Source organism: Giraffa tippelskirchi, chromosome 6, assembly GCF_054371585.1.
Source record: "Giraffa tippelskirchi isolate mGirTip1 chromosome 6, T2T-mGirTip1v1.2.pri, whole genome shotgun sequence".
Lineage (NCBI taxonomy): Eukaryota > Metazoa > Chordata > Mammalia > Artiodactyla > Giraffidae > Giraffa > Giraffa tippelskirchi.
The window spans coordinates 112,267,770-112,290,358 of NC_137280.1; the positions used below are offsets into that span (position 1 = coordinate 112,267,770).

At 42.2% G+C, this 22,589-nt stretch overlaps 1 protein-coding gene across 42 annotated transcripts in view; it reads right to left on the minus strand.

Moving 5' to 3' along the window:
• LOC145509795 (uncharacterized) overlaps positions 1 to 22,589 on the minus strand; it is a 1,222,357-nt gene that overhangs the window by 1,006,432 nt on the left and 193,336 nt on the right. For 35 of the 42 annotated variants that reach the window (XR_014056463.1, XR_014056465.1, XR_014056461.1 and 32 more), the window contains one exon: positions 8,991 to 9,062. The exons of 2 other annotated variants lie outside the window; for them this stretch is intronic. Coding sequence is in view for 2 of the 40 variants with exons in the window: in XM_081499100.1 (XP_081355226.1) it covers positions 9,046 to 9,062 (17 nt within the window). In the remaining 38 variants the exon portion in view is untranslated. Of the gene's footprint in view, positions 1 to 6,781; positions 9,063 to 22,589 lie in introns of those variants that run through there. 5 more of the 42 variants (XR_014056420.1, XR_014056422.1, XM_081499100.1 and 2 more) reach the window with 2 other exon arrangements.

Here is a 22,589-nt window from a genome sequence, read left to right on the forward strand (position 1 = left end):
CTATTGCCACACACCCCCTCAGTTTTTACAACCAAAAATCTGGAAACTTGTGATAAGCTGCATGCATACTAACACACTCGGGGTGAGCATGCTGTTAGGAAATATGGCTCTGAGTTACCTAGAACGTGCTGTTTGTCTCTCTGCTTGGGTTTCTCTGGCCTTTGGCATGAGGTAGAAGGACCAGCTAAGCTGCTAAATGGTGAGTGCTTGGCTCGTGATGAGAAAACACTGCACAGTGTGATGGAGGAGGCTCGATCATGGGAGTCAGGAAAACTAAATCCTGGCCCTAACCTTGCACAAATAACCTGTGTGAACTTAACCAAGCTCCTTGACCTCTCTCTTAGTTTCTTTTTCTTTTTTCAAACTGTGAGATAAAAACCATTCCTTATGAAAGATCTCATGCAATGCATCAGTTGAATCCCCCTGTTGGCACAGAACCTGTAATACATAACTCTGAATGTTTTGAGACAGGCTGACAGTGAACGTCCTACTAAACATGCTACCACTGACATCACCTTACCCATCACCTCCACCTCACTTCCCCAGACATCCCTAACATATTTCCCTTGCTCTGCTTCCTTCACAATGCGTTTAACAGTCAGGAAGTGGGGATTTTTTGTTTGTTTTTACGTCTCTATTTTTTTTATTTCCCCCCTTCTAAGAGGAAGGGGTAATATTTTCTATCCGTTCACTGTTGTATCCTTATGGGTAGAAAACAGTGTGGTTCATGGTGGTGCCCCAAAATGTGGAATGAATGAATTTAATGGTCAAATAATGTCCTTTTTTAAAAATAACATGAGATACACAAGTTTCCCAGAATAAAGAACATGTAGGATTTCGACTAGAGTATCAGCATAGGGACATAGAATGGACGCTGCCCAACACTACTTTGGACATTCAGCCTGGACACATTGAGAAAAGAGATGCACAGAGTATATACAAAGATGTGACTCAGAAGATCTGGTCTTGGCTCCTCTGCTTACTAAATGTACTAAAATCTGTGTGACCCTCAGCAGCTACATCTATAAAATAGAGATAACAACAGTACTTACCTCACAGGATTGAAGTAAGTAAAATCAGAAAGTAAGTAAGATCAGAAAAATTGGGGAAGGGAGTATAAAATGGAAGAACATTATCTATGTTTATAAATAATTTATTATCTATTATAATAAAGAATTTATTATCTATTGTTTATAAAGAACCCAGGACATTCTACACTGTCAAAATGAGGTGATGCCAAGATAAAAACACATGTTTTCTTTGACTTGAAGACCCATGAAAGGGCACCATACTAAGTGGGCTGCATTGTATTTCAGCCCTTTAAAAAATGAAGATTTTGCAAGGCTTATTGACGTTTCCAAGGAGGTCCTTTTTTTCAGCTTTGAGCATTTATCTATTTTCAAAATATTCCTTCCAAAATGGGCTAAGATGTCTTGTTTTCTTCTGCAAGTTTGCAAGCATTTCTTTCATGTATGTCTGAACTTAACAAATAATCAGTTTGATGTTAAATTATTGGGATTTTACTTTTGTAATATAAATATTATAATTTAATGTGGTCATGGATGATGATGTGTTCCATGAACAGAGACCATGAGCCCAGAACTATAACTGAGCCACAGCTGGCTGCCCATAGTGTTTAACAAAGAGTTTTCCCAATAGAACAAGCCACTGCCAGGATGTGATCATTACATTAGAGAAAGAGGTGTTTCAAAGGGAGGGGAGGGAGTTGATCTTCTATCCTATGCCTATCAGCAATGTTAAGCTTCAATCTCTAGGAAAAAATTAGAAAAGCAGACATCTGTGACTAGACCAATTGTTAAATAATTTTTAAAACATGATCAATATGGGGTGTTTTCCTTTCTGGTTTTGTTTTTCTAGATCAAAGAACTCACTAAAAGTAACCTTTGAGAATTTTTTTAAAATACATTTGTAAATTTGGCCTAAACCATATGCAATTGAAACCCCTTGACTTTTGGCCTCTGTTTTTTCTCTCTTTTTCAAGGGAGCTTCAAAGTCAGAAGCTGGTGGCTTTGGCAGAACCCTGCTTTGAAGAGCAGAGGAGGAGGAAAGTCAATTAAAAACAGGTCACAGGATGTAGCTTTTCAATGAAAATGGCTGCTGATTCTTCTGTACTGGAAGCTTTGAGCCATCAGCCCCAACTTCTTAATTGCAGGCAAGCAATTAGCAAAAGATCGTAACATCTTATCTTTCAGCAAAAGTTTTGACTTGCAGTGATTTCCCCCCCTATTTTCTGACAAGCATGATTATTGGTAGAAAAGATCAAAGCAACTACTTACAGGATACAGTCAGATTATACTCTTTAAACCAGCTAGTTGTTGGTGCGCCTGGGCCAACCTCCTGTCTCCCCAGCCCTGCTGGACGAGGAATGACCCTCCCAGGCTGCCTGAAAGACGAGGCAGGGGAAGACAGATCAGAGGGCGGCCATATGTAAAATATTTCTTTGGAGACAGTAATTTCACATAATTGTAGGGGGAAACAGAATTTGTTTTATAAGCTGAAAACAATCAAACCAAGAAAAATCACCCTTCTCCTTCTCCCACAGCTGACTCGAATAAAATTGCAAACCCTTAATTAGAACTGCTGTTGCCATGACCGCTGGCTCTATTCAAATGCAATCCAGGGCCACTGAATTTGAAAGCTTCATCCATGTTCTTAACAATCCCTGCTTCCTTTCTCTGTCTGACACCTCCCTGTACTAGCTACATATGCTGTTGTATGCTTAGTTGCTCAGTCATGTCCAATTCTTTGTGACCCTATGGACTTTAGCCTGCCAGGCTGCTCTGTCCATGGGGATTCTCCAAGCAAGGATACTGGAGTGGGTTGCCATGCCTTCCTCCAGGGACCTTCACGACCCAGGGATTGAACTCAGATCTCCTTCATTGCAGGCAGATTCTTTACTGACTGAGACACCAGGAAAGCCCAAAAATACTGGAGTGGGTAGCCTATCCCTTCTCCAGGGGATCTTTCCAACCCAGGAATCGAAGTGGGGTCTCCTGAATTGCAGGCAGATTCTTTACCAACTGAGTTACCAGGGAAGCCCACTAGCTAGCTACGTGGGACTCCCAGTTTTCTTAGGTGTGGTTGGTCTCAAAGAGCCTTTTCTATGCTCTGTGCTTAGGAATCCAGGGACTGCTTCTACCGGGGGATGTATAGGACCCTTGTTTATGCTCTCAGACGTGTCCACATTGTCATACAGCCCTCCTCACGCTCAGAGAGGCTCCTTCTCTCAGGGGCAGGTGGGCTCCCATCAGTGACACGCAGCCCTGCCATGGATGGCTGACAGGTGCCACACAGACAGACCGTGATGCTGTGCCGGAGAGGCACCAAGGAGGGTCCTGACTGGGGCTGGCAGGGCTTCTGGGATCTGGCAAGTGGGTGAGAACGTTCCAGAGGGGAGGAAGGAGGGCCTGGGCTGGCTGTGGGAGTTCTGCCCTCACAACACAGCTTTCACCCAGATGAACATTTTTCCCTCAAAGGCCCAGGACCTCACACGTTAAAGCCAGTCAGTGGCTGGGAGGATCAGAACTCTGCTCAGGGAAATGGAGGTGCCTCGAGTCTATCCCACAGGCAGGAACTGCCCTTCCTCCTGAGCCATTCAACAGGGAATGAGAGTCAATGTCATGGAAATTTCCTATATTGGGGAATCAAGTGGTTAATCTGCCTGAATTCTGGGTACCTTTTCTGACTTCTATATACTTAACAGAACCCTTGAAAAAAAAAATTTTTAAAGGTAGCTTCATTCTCTCTGATAGTTCTTAAATGACTTTGGAGAAAGAAGTTGGGACATTGAGAAATGCTACCTGTGGCCCCCGGTCACATGCCTGGTGGGCAGGTGGTGGGGTGTTACTTCCTACTAATGACTGACATGTACCTCAGATGAGAACGAGAGAGAGAGAGAGACAAGTAATTGCCGCTTCCAGCACATCACAGGGAGACAAGCAGAGAAACCCATGGACTTGCCTTGAAGGAAAAGAAAGTCTGAGACTCCCTCATAAGCACTGGCAAACTCCCATAACTAAAGTCCAAGCTAGTCCAAATTAGAGACATTTGATATGATCCAGTTAGTCTTTTATCGTGTCATATGTCCTGGAGGCTAGTTCCTAGGGGGGCCTAACACCAAGCATGTTGATTTTCCTTAAATCATAGTGAAGCTAATTATGAAAGCCACAGAAAATGTTCACAAAGTCATGTTAGGCAAAGAAAGTACAAAAGTCCTGGGCATAGGATGATAAGTAGGTAAATCATGTCAGTGATTTGTTTCGATTGTTTTGATTTTAAAACAATATTCTCATTGATTCCCTTCATATTGTTACACTTTGACACTGTTGTTGTTGTTGGTCCTATCAAGGGTGTATTAACTGTTAGCGTGCTTACTTTTGTATTAAGAATACGTTGGTCTGTGGGCCCCAGATCAGCTGCATTCCACTCATGAAGCAAAACGACCAGAAGGAAAAAGGCCAGGCCCCAGTCCTGATGAAGTGGTTCGAGGCTTGAGGTCACACGTTGCTCGGTCCCTTATGAAGACTCACAGCAGATGCAGGGACTGGTCCTTGGCATGCTGGGATGTGTCCATGGCAACAGTGCACAAGAGTTCTCCAGGCCCACTGCTTGCTACTACACATCTCTGCTCCCGGGGAAGCCAGGCTCAGGAAAGGGAACAAAGTCTTCCCGGCTTCCTGCAGCCACACACATGAGCCCACCAGGCTGACAGAACAATAAACATCAAGACTTCAAGGAAGGACATAATCTCCACACACATTAGGAACTTAGGGAGAGCCTACCGGTTTTTCAACTAATTGCTTAGTTGCTGAAGAGAAGGAGGGGGGTTGGCCAGTCCCTTGGCAAGGGCCAGCTAGAACAGGCATTCTGTACCCTACTTTTGGCGTGTCACCCCTCAGTACTCTGTACCATAGGTTTTTTTTATTTTAAATAGATTACACACATACATACCCCCCACGTATCACAGAGTAGGCATCAGTTGGACAGGCCTGCTCCCTACTAGAGAACTGACTTTATCTCCTCCAACAAATAGGAGATGGAGAAGATAATTATGTATCCCAATGCATTTACTCTGTCTTTCAGATTTTAAACAAATCATCAAAAAAAGGGGGTGCCAACAAAACTCGATCCAAGGAAATAGAAAATTATCCCAGCAGCCTTTTACAGCAGTAACAGAGCTTTGCTTCTATGGCTTCATAGGCAGGAATAGCTTAAAATTTCTGACAGAAGAACAGAGTAAATGAGTTAGTGGCTGTGAGGATTATAACAGATCAGAGTGGGTCTGTCCTAGGAAGCTTTCCCAACCTCAAGCTTAGCTTTATGACATTTCTTCTCTCTCTTGTCTTTGAACTCCAGACAGTGGCCCCCTGCACACTCTTGCTTTTGAGTTACATCAATGTCATTGGCAAATGGATATGTAAATTTCAAGTTTGAAGGGAATTTAGAGATCACTCAGATTCCCGGTTAACTGAAAGTAAAGGAAACTGAAGAACAGAAAGATTATTAAATGCCCAGCCTGTCACAGATTACAATCATGCGTGTATGAGTGCTCAGTTACTCAGTCGCGTCTGACTCTCTGTGAGCCCATGGACTGTAGCCCACCAGGCTCCCTGGAATTTTACAGGCAAGAATACAATCCTTGTTAGTAAATCTGGTCCTACGACCAATCCAGTGACCACAGATCAAAGATGACACTGAAACAGTCAAGACAGTAAACACACTCTAGAAACCAGTGATAAAAATAATAAATGGTATCTAATGCACAGTAATTGTTACTATTTTTTAAAATAGTATCCATTTATTAAAAAAGTTGATAAAGAGAACTTTCAGACCTTTCCTCCTGTTTTATTTGCTCTAACATTAACCAAGCGCCATCTGTGATTCAGGCTCTTAATATGCGTAACTTAATTTTCACATCAGTTTTAAAGGTTTTCATTTTTTAATCCAGAAAAACATGGAAAGGAAGGAAGATTCATAATCTTACTATTCAAATAAACTCTGATAGTGTTTTAAAAATAAGAGTAATACGTGGCCCTGGCCGGAAAACTTAACAGAGAAAAAATACAAGTAGTATAAACCTTCCTCCTGACACCTAACTTTTCACCCCTCCCCTTCAAGCTAACTTTTAACTGTTTCTTACGATCCCTGTCACTTCCTCTTTGTTATGCACATACTAGGATGCATATGTCCTTAGGTAAAACTCCTTTATACTTATTTACAGAACAGGAACATACACAATGCCCTCCATCTTGCTTTTATCCACTTATTATTTATAGACATCTTTCCGCATCAATATATATGTCTCTATTTTTAGAGTTTGTATAGTACTTTCTACTGCAGATGTCCCACAGTTTATTTGACTGCTTCCCTCTTTGTAGTCCTTAGATTGTTTCCACTTTCTTCTATTAAGTAGGCATTCACCACTCCATTTCACAAGGAGACTAGAGCTCAAAAAGACAAACGAGTTAATTGCTTGAGACTGTTCTGTTAAAAAAAAGCATGAGAGCTAGCACTACCTACATCCAGGTTCCCATATTCGTATGATTTCTAAGTCTCTGCTTTTTCTGTTACACTGGATGTTTACCCAGCTCACCAGCTGGGAGAGTCTTTTGGTTGTTCCCTTGATACCTTCCCCTAGGAATTTTTTTTTTTCTACTGAATCCATAGAAATTGGCTCAGAGGCTAAGTGACTTGTTGAAAGTGCCACTGTTAGAATGGCCCATACGGTGATAAACAATTCACCTGGGAAATTCTTCCCTCATTTCTTTGTACTAAATAAAAATCAACCCTTCCAAATGCAAGAATTCCTTGCAGGAAGGATGATTGAGGGGGCGGGGTGGGTGAGTGGAGAGATGAGGAGGGGCAAGCATTTCCTCCCAAAGTTAAGGTGAAAGGATTTCCCGCAGGGTGCATTAACTAAACACAATTCTGTGAGGAGGGGAATGATGGCCCCCTGAGTAAGGAAGAAAAGGCTGGGAAGGCTGGGATCTCAACTGTTTTGGTCATATGGGACCCAAAATTCACTAATTATTCAGAAAGAAGGGGGAGATTGGTTCTCAACTGGCTGGGTGGGAGGAGGAGGGGGCAATGGCCTCAATAGGGCCACACAAGTGAAGCCAGCCCTCAATACAGGATAATTTCACACTTTCCCGCAGGGGGTTAATGACTTTGTGTGTGGCTGTCCGGAGCCTTTAACTGCTGTCAATAAGCCTTCCCGTTGCTATGCAAAGCTATTGAGTCTTGAATAATTCCGAGCAAGGTAAAGCGCCTTGCCTCCCGACCCCTTTGTAAGGGACTGTGCTGCCCCTTGTCCTTGCTCTGGCTGAATATTCCACCTTCTTCTTGTAAATAGCTGCCACTTCCGAAGGCTGATCTGGCAATGGCTCACAGCAAGGCCACCGGATGGCCAGCTATATTGCGATTTGCCACCATACTCACAGGCTTGTGTGTTCACAGACCCCCGCGGGGCTCCCTAGCCTTCTGTGCAAACTGAACACACTCGTCATCACAGCCTGAGTCCTTCCACACCCCAGAAGCCAAAGAAACTGGGGAGCTCAATGTATGAGTGCTATTCAAAGTAATAGCTCTTTCCAAAATGGAACAACATAACAGTTATCAATTAACAATTTCAGAGATAACATAACATATTCCAGAGATCATAACATGGAATGATATTTTAATATTTGTTGACAAAAAAATGAATAAATTTGGGCATCACCTGACTAGACCATTGCGTGAAGAATAAAGATTTGTTCAGTGCCATGGAAACAGACCTTCTAAGAACCTAAGTGGTTTCCAGCTTGCTATCATCCTCCAGTCATGACTTCTGAAGTCAATTTTTACAGCCCCTCACTTCCCTCTTAATGGTAATAATACTGCACAGTGATTTACAGTTTCTCGATACTTCCACATAGGCCATTTCATTTGTTACTAAAAAAACAAGTGATTCGAAGGATTCCTAACTTGTATTTACCTGAGACTATTTCCTATGGGAAAACCCAGCTCAGGATTTGCTTAAGTCGATGATCAGAGACGATTCGTCAGCTTTCTTGTGTTTGCTCACTTACTCCCCAAACTCTGGGAAAATGACTTGTGTGCTGGTACTGTAAGAAAGAAAGTGCCTGCTCTGGGATTGGTGCCCCACATGTAAGTGCTGGCAAGAAGTGAGAAGATATTTTGCTTCAAACAGAGCTACATCTCTCAAGAGCTACAAATCCTTGTTTTATACAATCCGAGGCCCATCAGGGGTCTGAATAACACTCAAAAGCTGTTCTTGTTGAGAGCATCTCCATTTGCCAGAAGCCCAAACGTGTAGACAGCAGACAAACTGAACAGTGCCAGGCAGGATGCTGAGTGGAAAGAGTGAACTGCGAACCTGGGACAAATAACACATTACTTGAGTAGAAAAGCTGAGAGTTTTCAAGACATATGGTCCTTGCTGTCAGATCTTTATGACTTATCCACTGGAGCTTTGTCTGTTTATATGTGCAGTTTGCTCATTGTCTTTCCATTTATATTTGGTTTCTGTATAGGGGGCTTAACGCCTATGTATTTATATAGTTGGCAAATCTCCCTCTGGTGTGTCTGTTTTTATTCTTCGACCTAAAATACTTCTAAAGACGTTCCCATTTTAAGTCCCACGCTAAAGTCGGTGGCTAAACGCAAAACTCTTTTTAGCAATCGTCTGGCTCGGATTTACGCTGGGGTTAACCCATTCCGTGTTTTTAAATGGGACTCAGAAAAATAGGGTCTTTAAAGTAGGGGGGAGGAGGAGATATAGCCAGACACCTATTTCCAAAACAACAAAGCAGGCTTTGCACATGTCCCCAGATGGCCCCAGTAATCTAAATTGCAGATAAGAAAATCACTCTGCGGATTATTAAAGAGGAAAAGTTTTACCTTCAAGGTAAAGGAAAGATGATCTCTCAAAGCTTAGAAATACAACTAATCGATCCCATCTGCAAACTCACCTCTCCAGAGGAACCTCAAAGGCAGTCATTTCCTTGTCTTAGACCCACTGCCATTTTAGCTGGAGGGATGTTCTGAAGAAAGAAAAAATGCTAAATATTAACACAAATAAGCAGATAACCTGAGTTCAGACTGTTTGTCTGGCACCCAAAACATTCTCCTTTTTTAACTTCTTATTTTGTATTGGGGTATAGCTGATCAACAATGTTGTGATAGCTTCAGGTCAACAGCAAAGGTCTCAGCCATATATATACACATGTATCCATTTTCCCCCAAACTCCCCACCCATCCAGGCTGCCATATAACATTGAGCAGAGTTCCCCACAGCACTCAAAGCATTCTAAAAGTGAAAAAATAAAGAACACTAATATGAGCTTGTGACTTTGTCATTTAACCCAGAGTCTGGTTGACCATCTTTATCCTATTACAAATTATTAAGACTTCAAACATTGGAAAAGACCCTGTTGCTGGGAAATATTGAGACCAAGAGGAGAAGAGAGGGAGAGAGGATGAAATGGTTGGATAGCATCACCAACTCATGGACATAAGTTTGAGCAAGCTCTGGGAGATGGTGAAGGACAGGGAAGCCTGGCATGCTGCAGTCCATGGGGTCACAAAGTTCCATAAGTCCCATGGGGTCCATGGGACTTAGCAACTGAGAAACAACAAGAACAACAACAAACAATGGAAATGATTTTGATGTCAGAGGACCTCAGTCTAGCCTGCCTCTCATAATACAACTACATCCTGCATTTTTAGTGAAAACTTCAGGGTTTCATAACTACTGAATCACAACTTCACCCAACTGACGTTTCTGCTTTAACAACATTTTTCCAGTTAAAACACATCTTCTAAGCTTGGGATGTCAATTACTCGAAGTTGTGTATATCCTATCCCTTTCCATGTAGAATCTAACCCTCATGCTAACAATATCTAACTAGATAGACATGGTCCATGCATGAATGCTGCACATTCATTTACAGCATCACTAGGGAGTCATGAATCTTGTCTGCACAGAACAGCAAAGGTATCCCTGTAGTCCGGCCTTCAGCCTTTTACTACCTCCGTCTCTTGGGGTCTTCAGGAAATCACTGTGTTGAGTTTGCATTCCTGGACAACAGAACTGACATTGTTCCTTGGCTTCCAGAACGGGTTTGGGATGTTGCTTCAGAATCTGCACCCTGTGTCTGCAGCTGCTCCCTTCTCCTGACAATCACTTCCACATGCCCCTTCGGAGAGCTGGGAGGAAGAGTCCTTGAGTGTGGTTTGGCCACACACATTGAACAGGGCCCTCTCTCACGCTCAAGTGGCATTTAAAAATGTTTTATGGTATTTAGTTAAAAGCTAGCTTTTCACAAAGGTCTTCAGTCTAGGCAATCCCTAATGCTATTCTTATTGAAAGAGTGGTTATCTTGTAGCCAGAGAACTTTACAGCTTGTTCCAGAGAACTCAGTAAGAGAATCTACCCCTTAAGAGAGAAACCCAAAGGTCCAAGGTATGTTTTTAGCAAAGCCATTGTCAACAGTTCCAGTGGCCCTGCAGAGGGAATTTGGCTTAAAGCTAGAACAGAGGCTCACCAGAGGAGTTACTGGTCACTGGCTTTTTCAGGGATAACTAATAAGGTCCCCAGAGAGCTAAAAATGTTGGTACACAGTAGGTTTCAAAACAACATTCACAGTAACTGAGCACATTTGTCACAAATAGCTCGGCCTCTGCTCTGCTACCTTCAGGAGCACCTTCCAAGGCAAGTGTAACACACTCCTCTCCACTTTCCAGACAGTCTGATCTGCTGTGAAGCAAAGCAGATGCAAATTTGAAAGGCTTAGCAAGTAAGCGGGTCACTCTCCTTGCATGCAGGTAAGTGAACTTCTAAATCACACATCTCTTGTTATTTTCTCCCCTCTCTCTTTAATGGACACCTCTAGGTGAGTTCTAGATAGGTAGGTGTATGATGTTGGTTCACACAGATGTATCCTATTTTAAGCAAAGGTAGTATATAAAAATACATGTAGATGTGAAAAATGCTGTGAATTCATTTGCAAATGGATCTTGACTGCTTTACCATATCATTTAAAACAGAACTCTGGAAGATGAAAGCTTTCTCACTGTATTTAAAATTGTGTTATGTTAGCCAAAACTGCCAAAATTTCTCAAAATCTCTTTAGTGTCCTAAGCTAATAAAAATACTTTTATTAATCCTAAGAAATGAAGCTAAGCAAATGCCTTGAGCACAGAATAATACTTATTGTTGAGAATTAACATCACAGTCATATATTTCTGGACCCTGCCATATGCAGACCCTGTGCTGGACACCATGTAGGAGAGGTAGAAAGGGTAAGTAATTCATTGTCATTGTGCAGGAGGAGCCCTTGGTCATCTGAGGAGGCACAAGGACAGACAGAAGGTAATATTGAAGATAACCAAGTTTACATGATTTTTCCCAAGATCCTGAAGTAAGTCAATTACAGCCTGGCTCTAAATCAAAGTTACTTTACCACTATGCCTCTCAAACACTTCTTGAATTTTGCCGTTGGTCATCTCCACTCTGGTCTTTGATCAATCTGTTACCAAGACTATTGCCCCAGAATCATATCCTCACCCCTCTCTTGATTAGAAGCCAATTGGTCTTATCTAAGTTTCAAGAGGAAGTTGTCAGGAGAAAAAAGGACTGGTTAGAGTCAACTAGACTCAAGATGGCAGAAGACTGACTTCCAGTAGAACTTGAGCCTCATTAAATGCTCATTATAATACATTAGCATGCTAAACGATACACTCACCTACACCAAGATGGTTGCCAGTTGCCATGACAACCAGAAAAGCCCATACGAGGACTAAAAAGGAGAGTTGCATCAATTCTGGGACAAACAACACCCTTATTCTTGGATAAGATGTGAGTAATCCTTCCACTCTTTCCAACTTCCTCCCTTTAACCTTGGCTCTCCTATGTAAATATACATATTGTCTCCTCCAGAATTGGATTTAGAAGCTGATTTTCAAACTAGGTTCCCACTTCTCCATTCTTAGGACATTGAATAAAGCTTGTATTGTTCCAGTCTCCACATCAGTTTCATTGTTGCAAGAAACCAATCAGAAAAAGAACCTCCCTGGTTCAATGGTCCAATGAATCATTGGACCATTGGTCCCTTGGTCCAATGGACCAATCTGGTAACAAAACTGGCCATAGCAAACCTTTAGACCTGTGTTCCAAACATAAGGAAAAGTGAAAGAGAAGAGGTCTGAGAAGAGGTCTAAATGTCTGGTAAGAGGTAAAGTGAGGTGGTTAGTGAACAGGAAACAATCTGACAGGCCTCTTTTGAATGAATGATTTGAGTTTGAACTGGTTTTTAGGTCACTTTTTTGTGTGCGCATAGAGCTTTGCTTGATATATTATTTTCCTAGGATCCCTGGACATCTAAATAGAGGAAAACATAACTTTCCACCAAAGTCAAAGCCTTAAACAAGAGAGTTTGGTGAGCAATGCGCCTAAGAGAGCTACTAAGGAAATACCAGTGAGCTCTCAGGTTTCATACTTTTCACATTCCTCATGAGATCCCAGCTCAGTTCCTGGGTCAGGAAGATCCGCTAGAGAAGGGATGGGCTACCCACTCCACTATTCTTGGGCTTCCCTGGTAGCTCAGCTGGTAAAGAATCGCCTGCAATGCGGGAGACCTGGTTTGATTTCTGAGTTGGGAAGATCCCCTGGAGAAGGGAAAGGCTGCCCACTTCAGTATTCTGGCCTGGAGAATCCCATGGACAGAGGAGTCTGGTGGGCTACAGTCCATGGGGTAACAAAGAATCGGTCACAACTGAGTGACTAACACTTTCACTTTTCTGTCTCACACTACCATGTCAAATGTCATTCAGTCTGACATACATAATTGTATTAAGCTACCGTGATGATCTCTAATGAGACACTGAATTTCCTCCCAAAGAATCAGTCACTAAAGCACATTTTTTCCTGATGAATTAATAAAATGTAGGGCTCCTTATGCAAAATATAAACAAATGGGCCCCAAGTGTGTCAATCCTCTCACCACTCTGAACAAAAAAAAAGCTGAGGCTTGAAGATGATACGGTAATAAGCACGGATGCAAACAATTTCACAAGCCTTTTCTTACAGAATAAGTGTGTGCTGTGCTGCAAGCAAGGCAAACAGAGCACAGCCAGACTACTGCCAAGAGGGGCTTTCCAGTTCAACACAGAAGAGGAGTCTCTCAGCTTCCCCAGTTATGTTCTTTAGGCTATAAAAGGCATCTGCCAACATTGCTGTCTGGTTAATGTTGGCTGACTTCTTTAAAGACTGCAATTACAAAAGGATATTTTTAGAGAGTCAAATATACAAAGATGCATGTGTTTAACTGGAAAATACCTGCTCTGAATATACTCCTCTATAACTGCGAAAGAGTTGTATATGTAAGCCCCTATAAAGCCAATATAAAATTACAGTTTTATATTAAATATTTATCAGTCTCTGCTATGCTGGGGCAGGATTAGACCCTACTTGTCCCAAAGTGCCCTGCAAAGTGATAAGCTGGACACTGAGACAGCAATGACCATGCAAGCAAAAATCTAGCAGCCATAAGGTCGCCATTGTTGAGATGCACAATCTTGGACTCTAGAGATGGTTTCTACCATGAAGGATCAATGCCAGGACATCAAGATGCTTCCAAGCCATGCAGAGCTCCCACCTGGACCCCAAAGGCTGTTGACAGAAGTGTCTACTCAGGTACTGCTTCTCATTTTACCCTTCTGACACAGGAGAAGAAGTACTAGTTAAATTTTGTAGCAAATCCAGAGAAGCTCCCCAAATCTCCTGAAGGTTTGATTTTATCCCATTCTTCGGAGGGTCTTATCTCCCAAATGGACAGGATTCTCCAGTCCCCCGGGTTACCTCATGTAGCACCAAGTGATGGCAACACTGAATGTGAAATCAATGCCCAGAGCTCAAAATTCTTTGCATCAGAGGTGAGTAACACCGGCTGAGTCATTGTTTCCTTCTGGCTTTTCAGAGCTCTCTCCAGAAAGCATCTCATAATGGGTCATCTCAGAGCTCACTGCTTACTGTAATATTGATGAGCCGTGTCTCAAGTGTGCCATGACAACATTTCTCGGGCTACCTTAACCTTCATTAATATGATCATTTATCCAGTTTAAAGGTGCATTTCCTTTTTCTCTTATTTTTAGAGTGGGAGGTATTGTTCTCTCATTCTTGCTTTTATTTTTAAGAAGTTAAAACACAAGGTCAAACAAATTCTCAAAAATTCACATAGCCTGTGAACTTTCAGTCTGCACTTCCTGTTCATTAAGTCATACCACCTCAACTTAAAATTTGCTTGGTTGTATCCAATTTAAGGAAGAAAAAAAAATTCTTCCCCAGAAGCAGGGGATATGCATACAGAGTCTGAGTCATTCCATCAACAGCTCTGTACTGACCATAAGCTGTGTGCCAGGCCCATGGTAGAGAAGAGAGAGAAAGCATCCTTTCGGTCATAGAATCCATACCCTTGGATGGAGGTGAGACATAGGGAGAAAGAGAGTGATACATAATATGAACACACACACAAGAGAGAAAGAAGTCCAGATAAAGGACAATGCAATGCCTGGCATACTACCATTGTGTCATACAATCAAGGATTACCTAAGGGTTGTCCTCAGAGCAGGTTCCTCATAACCTGAGCCCTGAAGGAAAGAGGGGTCAGAAAAGCCCGGGTCAGAATCTGGGGGAAGAGAAATCCAAGCAGAGAAAACAACGATGGCAAGGGAAAGACAGAGCTTCAGCCTCGTCTCCAACTGTCTGGTGTATGACACGTTCCTGCCCACATTGCGGCCCTTTGTGAAGGTCATTCTTTAAAAGGGTCATACTAGCTAATTCGTAGGAATTTATAGGATTATTTATTAAACAGCACAGGGTAATTACTCGTTAAAAGAGATTTGATTTTCTATCTTGACAAATCCTTTGAGATTTAAAGGTCTGATTTAAAACTCTGATTTTAAAATCAGATTTTATGCTTGTATTGATTTATTTATTTGAGCAGGGGGGTTGCCAAAAGAACATCAGGAAACTTAAAATCACAGAAGAGCCAGATTTTGAGTTCCTAGAAAGCTTACGATTCAAGGCTAAATTTATCTATAGGAGAAAATTAACAAGCTGTCAATCATTTGCAGCAGGGCTGACTTGTCCATCAGGCATGGTGCTTAGGGTTCACAGTACTACTGTGGGGGTAGGGGTGGAGCTTCAGCAAAAATGTTCTCATTCTTTTAAAATCAGAAGAAAAATGAAACTTAGAATCAAAGAATTTTAAGATATACATATTTACCTTTGAAAGTGAAAGTGTTAGTATCTCAGCCGTGTCTGAATCTTGGCGACCCCATGGACTATAGCCCAACAGGCTCCTCTGTCCATGGGATTCACCAGACAATACTGAAATAGTTGCCGTTTCTTCCTTCAGGGGATCTTCCCAACCCAGGGAGTGAACCCAGGTCTCCTGCATTGACAGAAAGATTCTTTACCATCTAAGCCACCAGGGAAGCCCTATATTCGCCTTTATTCTGATGCAATTATAAAATATAATTTTTAACAGTCTTTAGGGGGAAGGGCCCACAAAAACAAAGTCTCAAGGACCCAGGAAAGTCAGAATGTGGCTGTTTGGGGCAGCTCCCTGTCTAGTAGAAACAGCTGGAGGGAGGCCATCTGGTTGAAAGTGGAGCTAGTTCTGCACCTCAGCTCACACAGAAAGTCCTTTGTGGCCACTTAAGAGTATTGGTTTATGGAAGTTGCTTTGGGGCATGATGGTCGATGAGTGAGGGAGAAAGCTGAACCTAAACTGGAAATAGTCTCAGAGATACAGTGAGGTCCCATCTCAGCAATCTGGCGCATCTAAGTCACAGTCTATCCTGCTCCCCATCTTATCCCCCGACCCAGACCCTCTGCAGCTTCCAGCTCTTCCTTCACCTGCTCTGCAGCCCACTCTTCCTCCTTGTACCCTCTTATCTTACTTTCCCTGCTTCTCCCCTGCCCTGCTTTACCTTGGACCGCTCAGCCCCAGTATTTGCCCAATTTCTCAACTCCTTCATTGCTCCAAGCTCAGAGATTTTGTCGCAAATCTTCTCGAGGCAGGGTGACCACCGTGAATCAGCCCAGATGCGCTGAAAGTACACAGAGCGCATGGAGCCATTAACTCATCACCAGGTCATTTCTACCAAGAGGGCCTGAAGGTCCAGTTCCCTGGCAGATTGGGTGCTAAGGCACGCAGGTTTGGAATTTCTGGATTGTATTTCAGCTGAGATGACATGTTCTTGGTCATCAGAATTCACAGATTGTTGAGATCATTAAGAAGAAGACATACGGTCACCACTGCAGTGAGGTGTTCTTGGCTTGTTTGGTTTTGCCTTGGTTTCCCCCCAAATCTGAACTCTGTAAAAATTTACCAAAGAGGTGAGCTGCTTGGGCAGGACTTTGGGTATAGATTTCAGCAAAAATAAAACAAAATTTTAAAAGCTGGGAAAACCCTCCTGAGAGACTGACTCCCACCACCCACCCCCACCTTAGCCAGGGTAACCCTCAGAAGAAATGTAAAGCTGACTCCAGGACAGGCAAGGCTTCCTCAACTCTGAGCCTGCAGCCTTGCTACCTGCCAAACAAAAGATGACCTCAAGGAGACTCTCACCATTTACACTCTCCTGGAAGGTGAGCTTTCCTTGTGACCTAATCCAGGAGAATTTACATTTCAATTCTAACTGCAGTTGTGAATAAAAGGCAATAAGGGGGACTTCCCTGATGATCCAGTGGCTAAGACTCTGAGATCCCAATGCAGGCAGCCCAGGGTTTGATCCCTGGTCAAGGAACTAGAATCCACATGCCCCAACTAAGACCTGGTGCAGCCAAATAAATAGATACCTATTTTTTTAAAAAAATAAAAGACAATAAGGGATTATATGCAGCAAGAAATAAGTAAAAGTCTCTAATCTGGGGACCACTGTAGCCTTTCCTAAAACTGAAGTTATTCTTTTACATTTTTAAAGTTGATGTTTAATTACAGAAGAAATCCATGAATTCATATCTCTTTTCACATTAGAGAAATACAGATACAGTTCAAATTCACATTAACACTGCTCATTCCTTACAGCTTCTGTTCTCACCTTCCTGAGGGTGTCGGTATGGTGTGAAATGCCTCTTGAAAGATCTCAAGACCTTGTTCTATTCATCTGCAACCACGTGTGCATCCTCACAAGTAAGAGATATAGCATTGCTTGGTGATTGTTTGTTATGTAAATGAAATGAAAAATACTTTTATACATTTATACTTTGATTTTGCTTTAGCAGTTAGAACCCACTGTGCATCTCATCATTTTTATAATAACTATGCTGGCACTTATAGAGCATAGATACACCAAAGTTTCTGCCATTTCCCTACTGATGGACCTGAAATCTTCCTGACAGGTGAGCTCCTTTCTCCGTCTTCTTTTCAAATGAGTACCTGACCAAAATCACGGCAGAGAAGGAATCTAATTAACGTATTAGCAACGTAAGATTAGAGTACCAGACTTCAAACGTCGTATTTTGAAAAAGTAACAAAGTACCAAGAAAGGATTCTGTTCCCATTTGTTACTAAAAGCTAACGTGCATTTACAAAGGAAGGTTGTAAAAAGAAAAATCTTTAAAGGGAAAAAAATTGCTGAGCGCTGGAGAGTGGAGAGAAGTGAGGCTGGCTTAACACCATTTAAAATCATGGAAGAATACTCACGGAAAAAGTTCCAGTTGCAGGTTTTATGGGACCTCGGCTTTGTTCGCTGCACCACCCTCACTCCTCATTTGAGAGAACAGTTTCCCTAAGTACTTTTCCAACGTTCACATAAATTGGTAGAAGAGACTCTTCCCTAACTGTCTCTGAACTTTGGCTTGTCTAGTTTGTGTTAAATATAATTAATTCTGTTCCTGGGTGTGGACCATGCTGTAACAAAAAGGTACAGTAACACAGCAAGTGCACAGCCAAGTTCGTGCTGCCGGTATGTGGTACCTTGAGTGTCATCGCTGCCAAGGGGACACTTTCAGAGCACAGCTGCCCACCTCTAAGGGTTCCCAAAAAGGAAACCTAAAATTTCAGAAAGAAGTAGAATTGGAGCCCAGAGAAAAGGTGCGGTATGGAGTAATGGAAACGGAGGTATGCACGTTCCAATCAGTGAATAGCAGGTCAGCCCCTGGGCCTCTGGATCCCTGGGTTTGAGTCCCAGCTCTGCCTACTCATCAGCTGTGCCATCGTGGTCCTGTTAAGCATCCTCTTCATGCTTGAATTTATCCATTTGCAAGATAAGGATAATCATGTTCTTTCACAGAACTGTGACAATTAAACTCAATAATTTATGTAAAGTGCTCACTCAGTGCAATCCTTGGCATATAATAAACATTTGACAAATATTCACTTTTATTAACCTAAATAAAGCACTTGGTATTAAGCCACAAAGATTCTGTTATTTAAAGGTATAAGTGATCTTTGGTATTACTTCTGATTTTTTTTTTTTTTTAACATAGAAGACCTTGATAACATGTACTTTGTTGTTGCTGCTGTTGTTCAGTCACTCAGTCCTGTCTGACTCTTTCCAATCTCATGGATTGCAGCATGTTACGCTTCCCTGTCCTTCACTATCTCCTGGGGCTTACTCAAACTCATGTCCATTGAGTCGGTGATGCTGTGTAACATCTCATCCTCCACCACCCCCTTCTCCTTTTGCTTTCAATCTTCGGAAAAAGCTGTATACTGACTTGCTACATCATGATTCAGCCACTGTTCACCATGGCTCTGTAACTTCCAAACTCCACTTAAAATTTGAGGTTTTCTAAAAAGGGTTATTTTACATTGTAATCATTTCGCCCTGGGTTCAGCCCCCAATTCTCCAGGATTCTCCACCATTCCAGATCTATTTAGCTCTGAATACAAGCTTGAGAAATATTTTTTTTTAATGGGCCTAGGGCTAAGTGACAGCAGGACAAACAGACTCTCTCAAATGAGGCTACAGCCAGCATCTGGGCTCTCCACCAGAGCCAATCTGCACTCTCAGGAGGGGGAAATCTAATCCCCAGAAAGCAGAGAGGTAGAGTTCAAAAAGAAAGTGAAGCACCTGCTAATCTGCCTTAGCCATTTGCATCTCTGACTTTTCCCATTTGCTGTCACCTCCTGCAAACCCCTGCATTACTGAGGGCACATGTGAGTGCCTGATTCTATATCTTTGAACAAACAAACTCATGACTCAAGAGTAAAATTTGAAATTTGTCAAGAAACGGTGAGTGCTGTTTGCCAGTGGATGGAACTCCAGTGTCAGCCTCTGCCCGTGCCCTTAGCTCCTGACCACACCAGTCAGCTGAGTCTACTCAGTGTTTTGGTTTCTCTCTTCAAGGAAATCAACTGTGCCTCTCACTGCTGGGTTTATAATGAAGAGGTATGAAATCCCTGAAATTGAGTCGTCTGAAGTAAAATTCTGTAGAGGTCACAAAGGATGACCTTGGAGAGGGCAGGGCTGCAACTAAAAGCCAGCTCTAACATTTCACAATCAAGTTGGAGTTATAACTACACACACACACACACACACACACACACACACACACACAGCCAGTTCCCTTGATGTTTCCACCAATCAAGTCCTCCAAGATGTGAAAATCAGGACTCCTTCTCCCCTCTGCTTTCTTCTGAAGAATAAAGCAGGATTATACCACCAGCTGTTTCCTTCTCCTTGGTTTTTGTTGACGCTTTCTTTAGCTAAATGACACCGAGAGGATTGCAAGCATAAGGCTCTGTCATGGTATTTTTGCTGCCTCACTTGATTCCATTAATCCTGAAACAGCGGGGCAGGTGGTTTCCAGGGGATCCCCTGCAGACTGGCTGCTCAGTGGAGTTTGGGGGCATGGGTAAGAGGGGCTAAGGGGTGCACCATCACCCAGCAGCTGAGCCTCTCAGCCCGGCTTTCTTTGCTGGGAGAAAAGACTTTACAGGTCTCGCTCAGCCTCAGAAGGGATGGATGGCAAAGAGCTCCAGAATTCAAGTCTCAGGGGGTGGGGGTGCTGACTCCCAGGCACTGGATCTTCAAGGGAGCATCTGGCTCTATGCTCCAAGGCCCTACGCACTAAATGTACAAAGTCAACTGTTCCCTAACTGCCTGGCTCAGTTAGTAATGACGATTATTTCACTGCAGCCCTGAGTCACATAGCACCCCAGCCAGGCTGTGATGGCTGAGAATGTTTTCAGTAAATCTGAAAAAACTGCAGGAAGCAAAGCAAGGCAGCACAACATCTGCTGGCCAAGTTGCTGTTTAAGTCCTGCGACTTCAGCTTTCCTTGATGGCTAAACTGACAAAATATTGCGAGTGGGCCTTCCACTTGCAAGCAGCAGCTGCCACCACAGTCTGACCCAGGGCCTCCTAACAAGACCCTAGGTATAGGCAAGACTTCCAGAAACTTCCCCATTCTATTGCAGGTAGGTCAGCCATATCCTCCCCAGCAGATGGGGCCCAAAAGATGTCTGAATCTCAAAATTTGGAAACCATAATAGCAATATGTACAGAAGCAAGAGATTATAGTGGTGCTAACTGAAGTGTCTGAGTTTCTATTCAGAATCAGATCTGCCAACACTGAGCCCTCTTCCCTGCAGGGCAAGAATCACATAGGGTCGACTTGTCCTCAGACCATTTAGATGATGCCAGGGTTCTCTCACTACCCACAGGGCCCACCAGCCAGTCCGTCTTGGGTCCCCAGAGTCTCCACTGCTTGCTCTTTTCTTGTGCTATCTCAATTTCACACATGCACGTTGCCCACTTGTGGCATTTACTACATTTTGGTTTTATTGCATGTCAAATCTTACTGTATGTAGACTTTTGTGTACAAGTAGACTTTACCTTTTTGGAAGAAGGTGTGTGCAGGATCACTGTATTTCTTCTGAACTTTCTGCCATGCACTCTAAGTGATTCATTTATCTTAATATGTACTTACCTGTTTTAAAATAGAAGAATCATGGCCAGTCATTTCTACTTCAGTATGAATGAAGAGAATGAGAATAGATTCAGACTTAGAACTGAGCAGAGAGCAGGGAAGGTGAAGATGGACACCTAAGACTAAGACTCAAGAGTCTGGAAATGGTATCTGCCAGCAGAACTGATCTAGCTTGGGTCTAGCCTACAGACTTGCTCTGTCTGTTCTGCCCATTATTTCTAAAAAAAAAAAAAAATGGAGAGAGAGAAAAAAATTAAAAATCAATTCATCAGTGGCTGATTCTAGGGAATATACAAGATAAGCCTGGAGCATCTTAAAGCACCAGAAAATAAGAAAGTGTTAAAAACAACAACGACAAGCCAGAATGATGGGGTTATAACTAGGAGTCAACTGAAAGAGCTCCCCGTAGCCAGTGTTGGAATCATTTGAGTAACGAAATGAATAATGGCATGTTGAACTATAACTCAAAATAGAAAATAAATATCTCTGAGTCTAGACTGATAGTAAAAAATGACTGAACAAAGTAATAAATGGGGGAAGAAAGACAAATCTCTTAGGTAGAGGAATTCTACATAAAGTATGTAGATTCTCTACCCTCAGGCAGGTGAAGCTAACTCCCCTCTGTCTAATTATAAGAAAACATCAGATAAATTCTAATTAATGGGCCTTTTACAAAATACCTGACCAATATCTTCAAAACTTTCAGGGTCATCAAAACAAGGAAAGTCTAAAAAACTGTCACAGTCAAGAAAAGTCTTGATGACTAAATGTAAATTGCTATCTTGAATGGGATCCTGGATAGAAAAGAGATATAAGGTGAAAACCAAGGAAATCTGAGTAAATATGGATATTTGTTAATAATAATGTACCAATATTAGTTCAATAATTTTAACACATGCACCATATCAATTTAAGGTATTAATAATAGAGGAGATGGGGTATGGAATATATGGGATCTCTCTGTACCATCTTTCTAACTTTTACATAAAGTTAAAATATTCTACCATAAATGTTATATTTAAAAGTCAATTTATTTCCCATTAAAATCTTTTAAATTGAAGTATAGTTGATTTATAATGCTGTTTTAGTTTCAGGTGTATAGTGAAATGATTCAGTTTCATATTGCATGCATTCTGTCATGTCCTACTCTTTGTGACCCCATAGACTGTAGCCTGCCAGGCTCCTCAGTCCATGGGATTTTCCAGGCAAGAATACTGGAGTGGGTTGCCATTTCCTCTTCCAGGGGATCTTCCCAACCCAGGGATCAAACCTGTGTCTCTGGTGTCTCCTGAGGCAGGCAGGAAAAACTGCAGGCAGATATTTCACTGCTGAGCCACTAGGGAAGTCCCTATATACATACACACACACACACACACACGCAATCTTTTTTCATATTCTTTTCCCTTATAAGTTATTACAATGTACTGAGGATAGTTCTCTGTGCTATACAGTCGGCCCTTGTTGGTTACCTGTCTTATATATAGTAGTGTGTATCTGTTATTCCAAACATCTAATTTATCCTGTCTTCTCTTTCCCCTTCAGTAACTATAAGATGTTTTCTATGTCTGTGGGTCTACTGCTGTTTTGTATGAAGTTCATGAGTATCATTGTTTTAGATTCCACA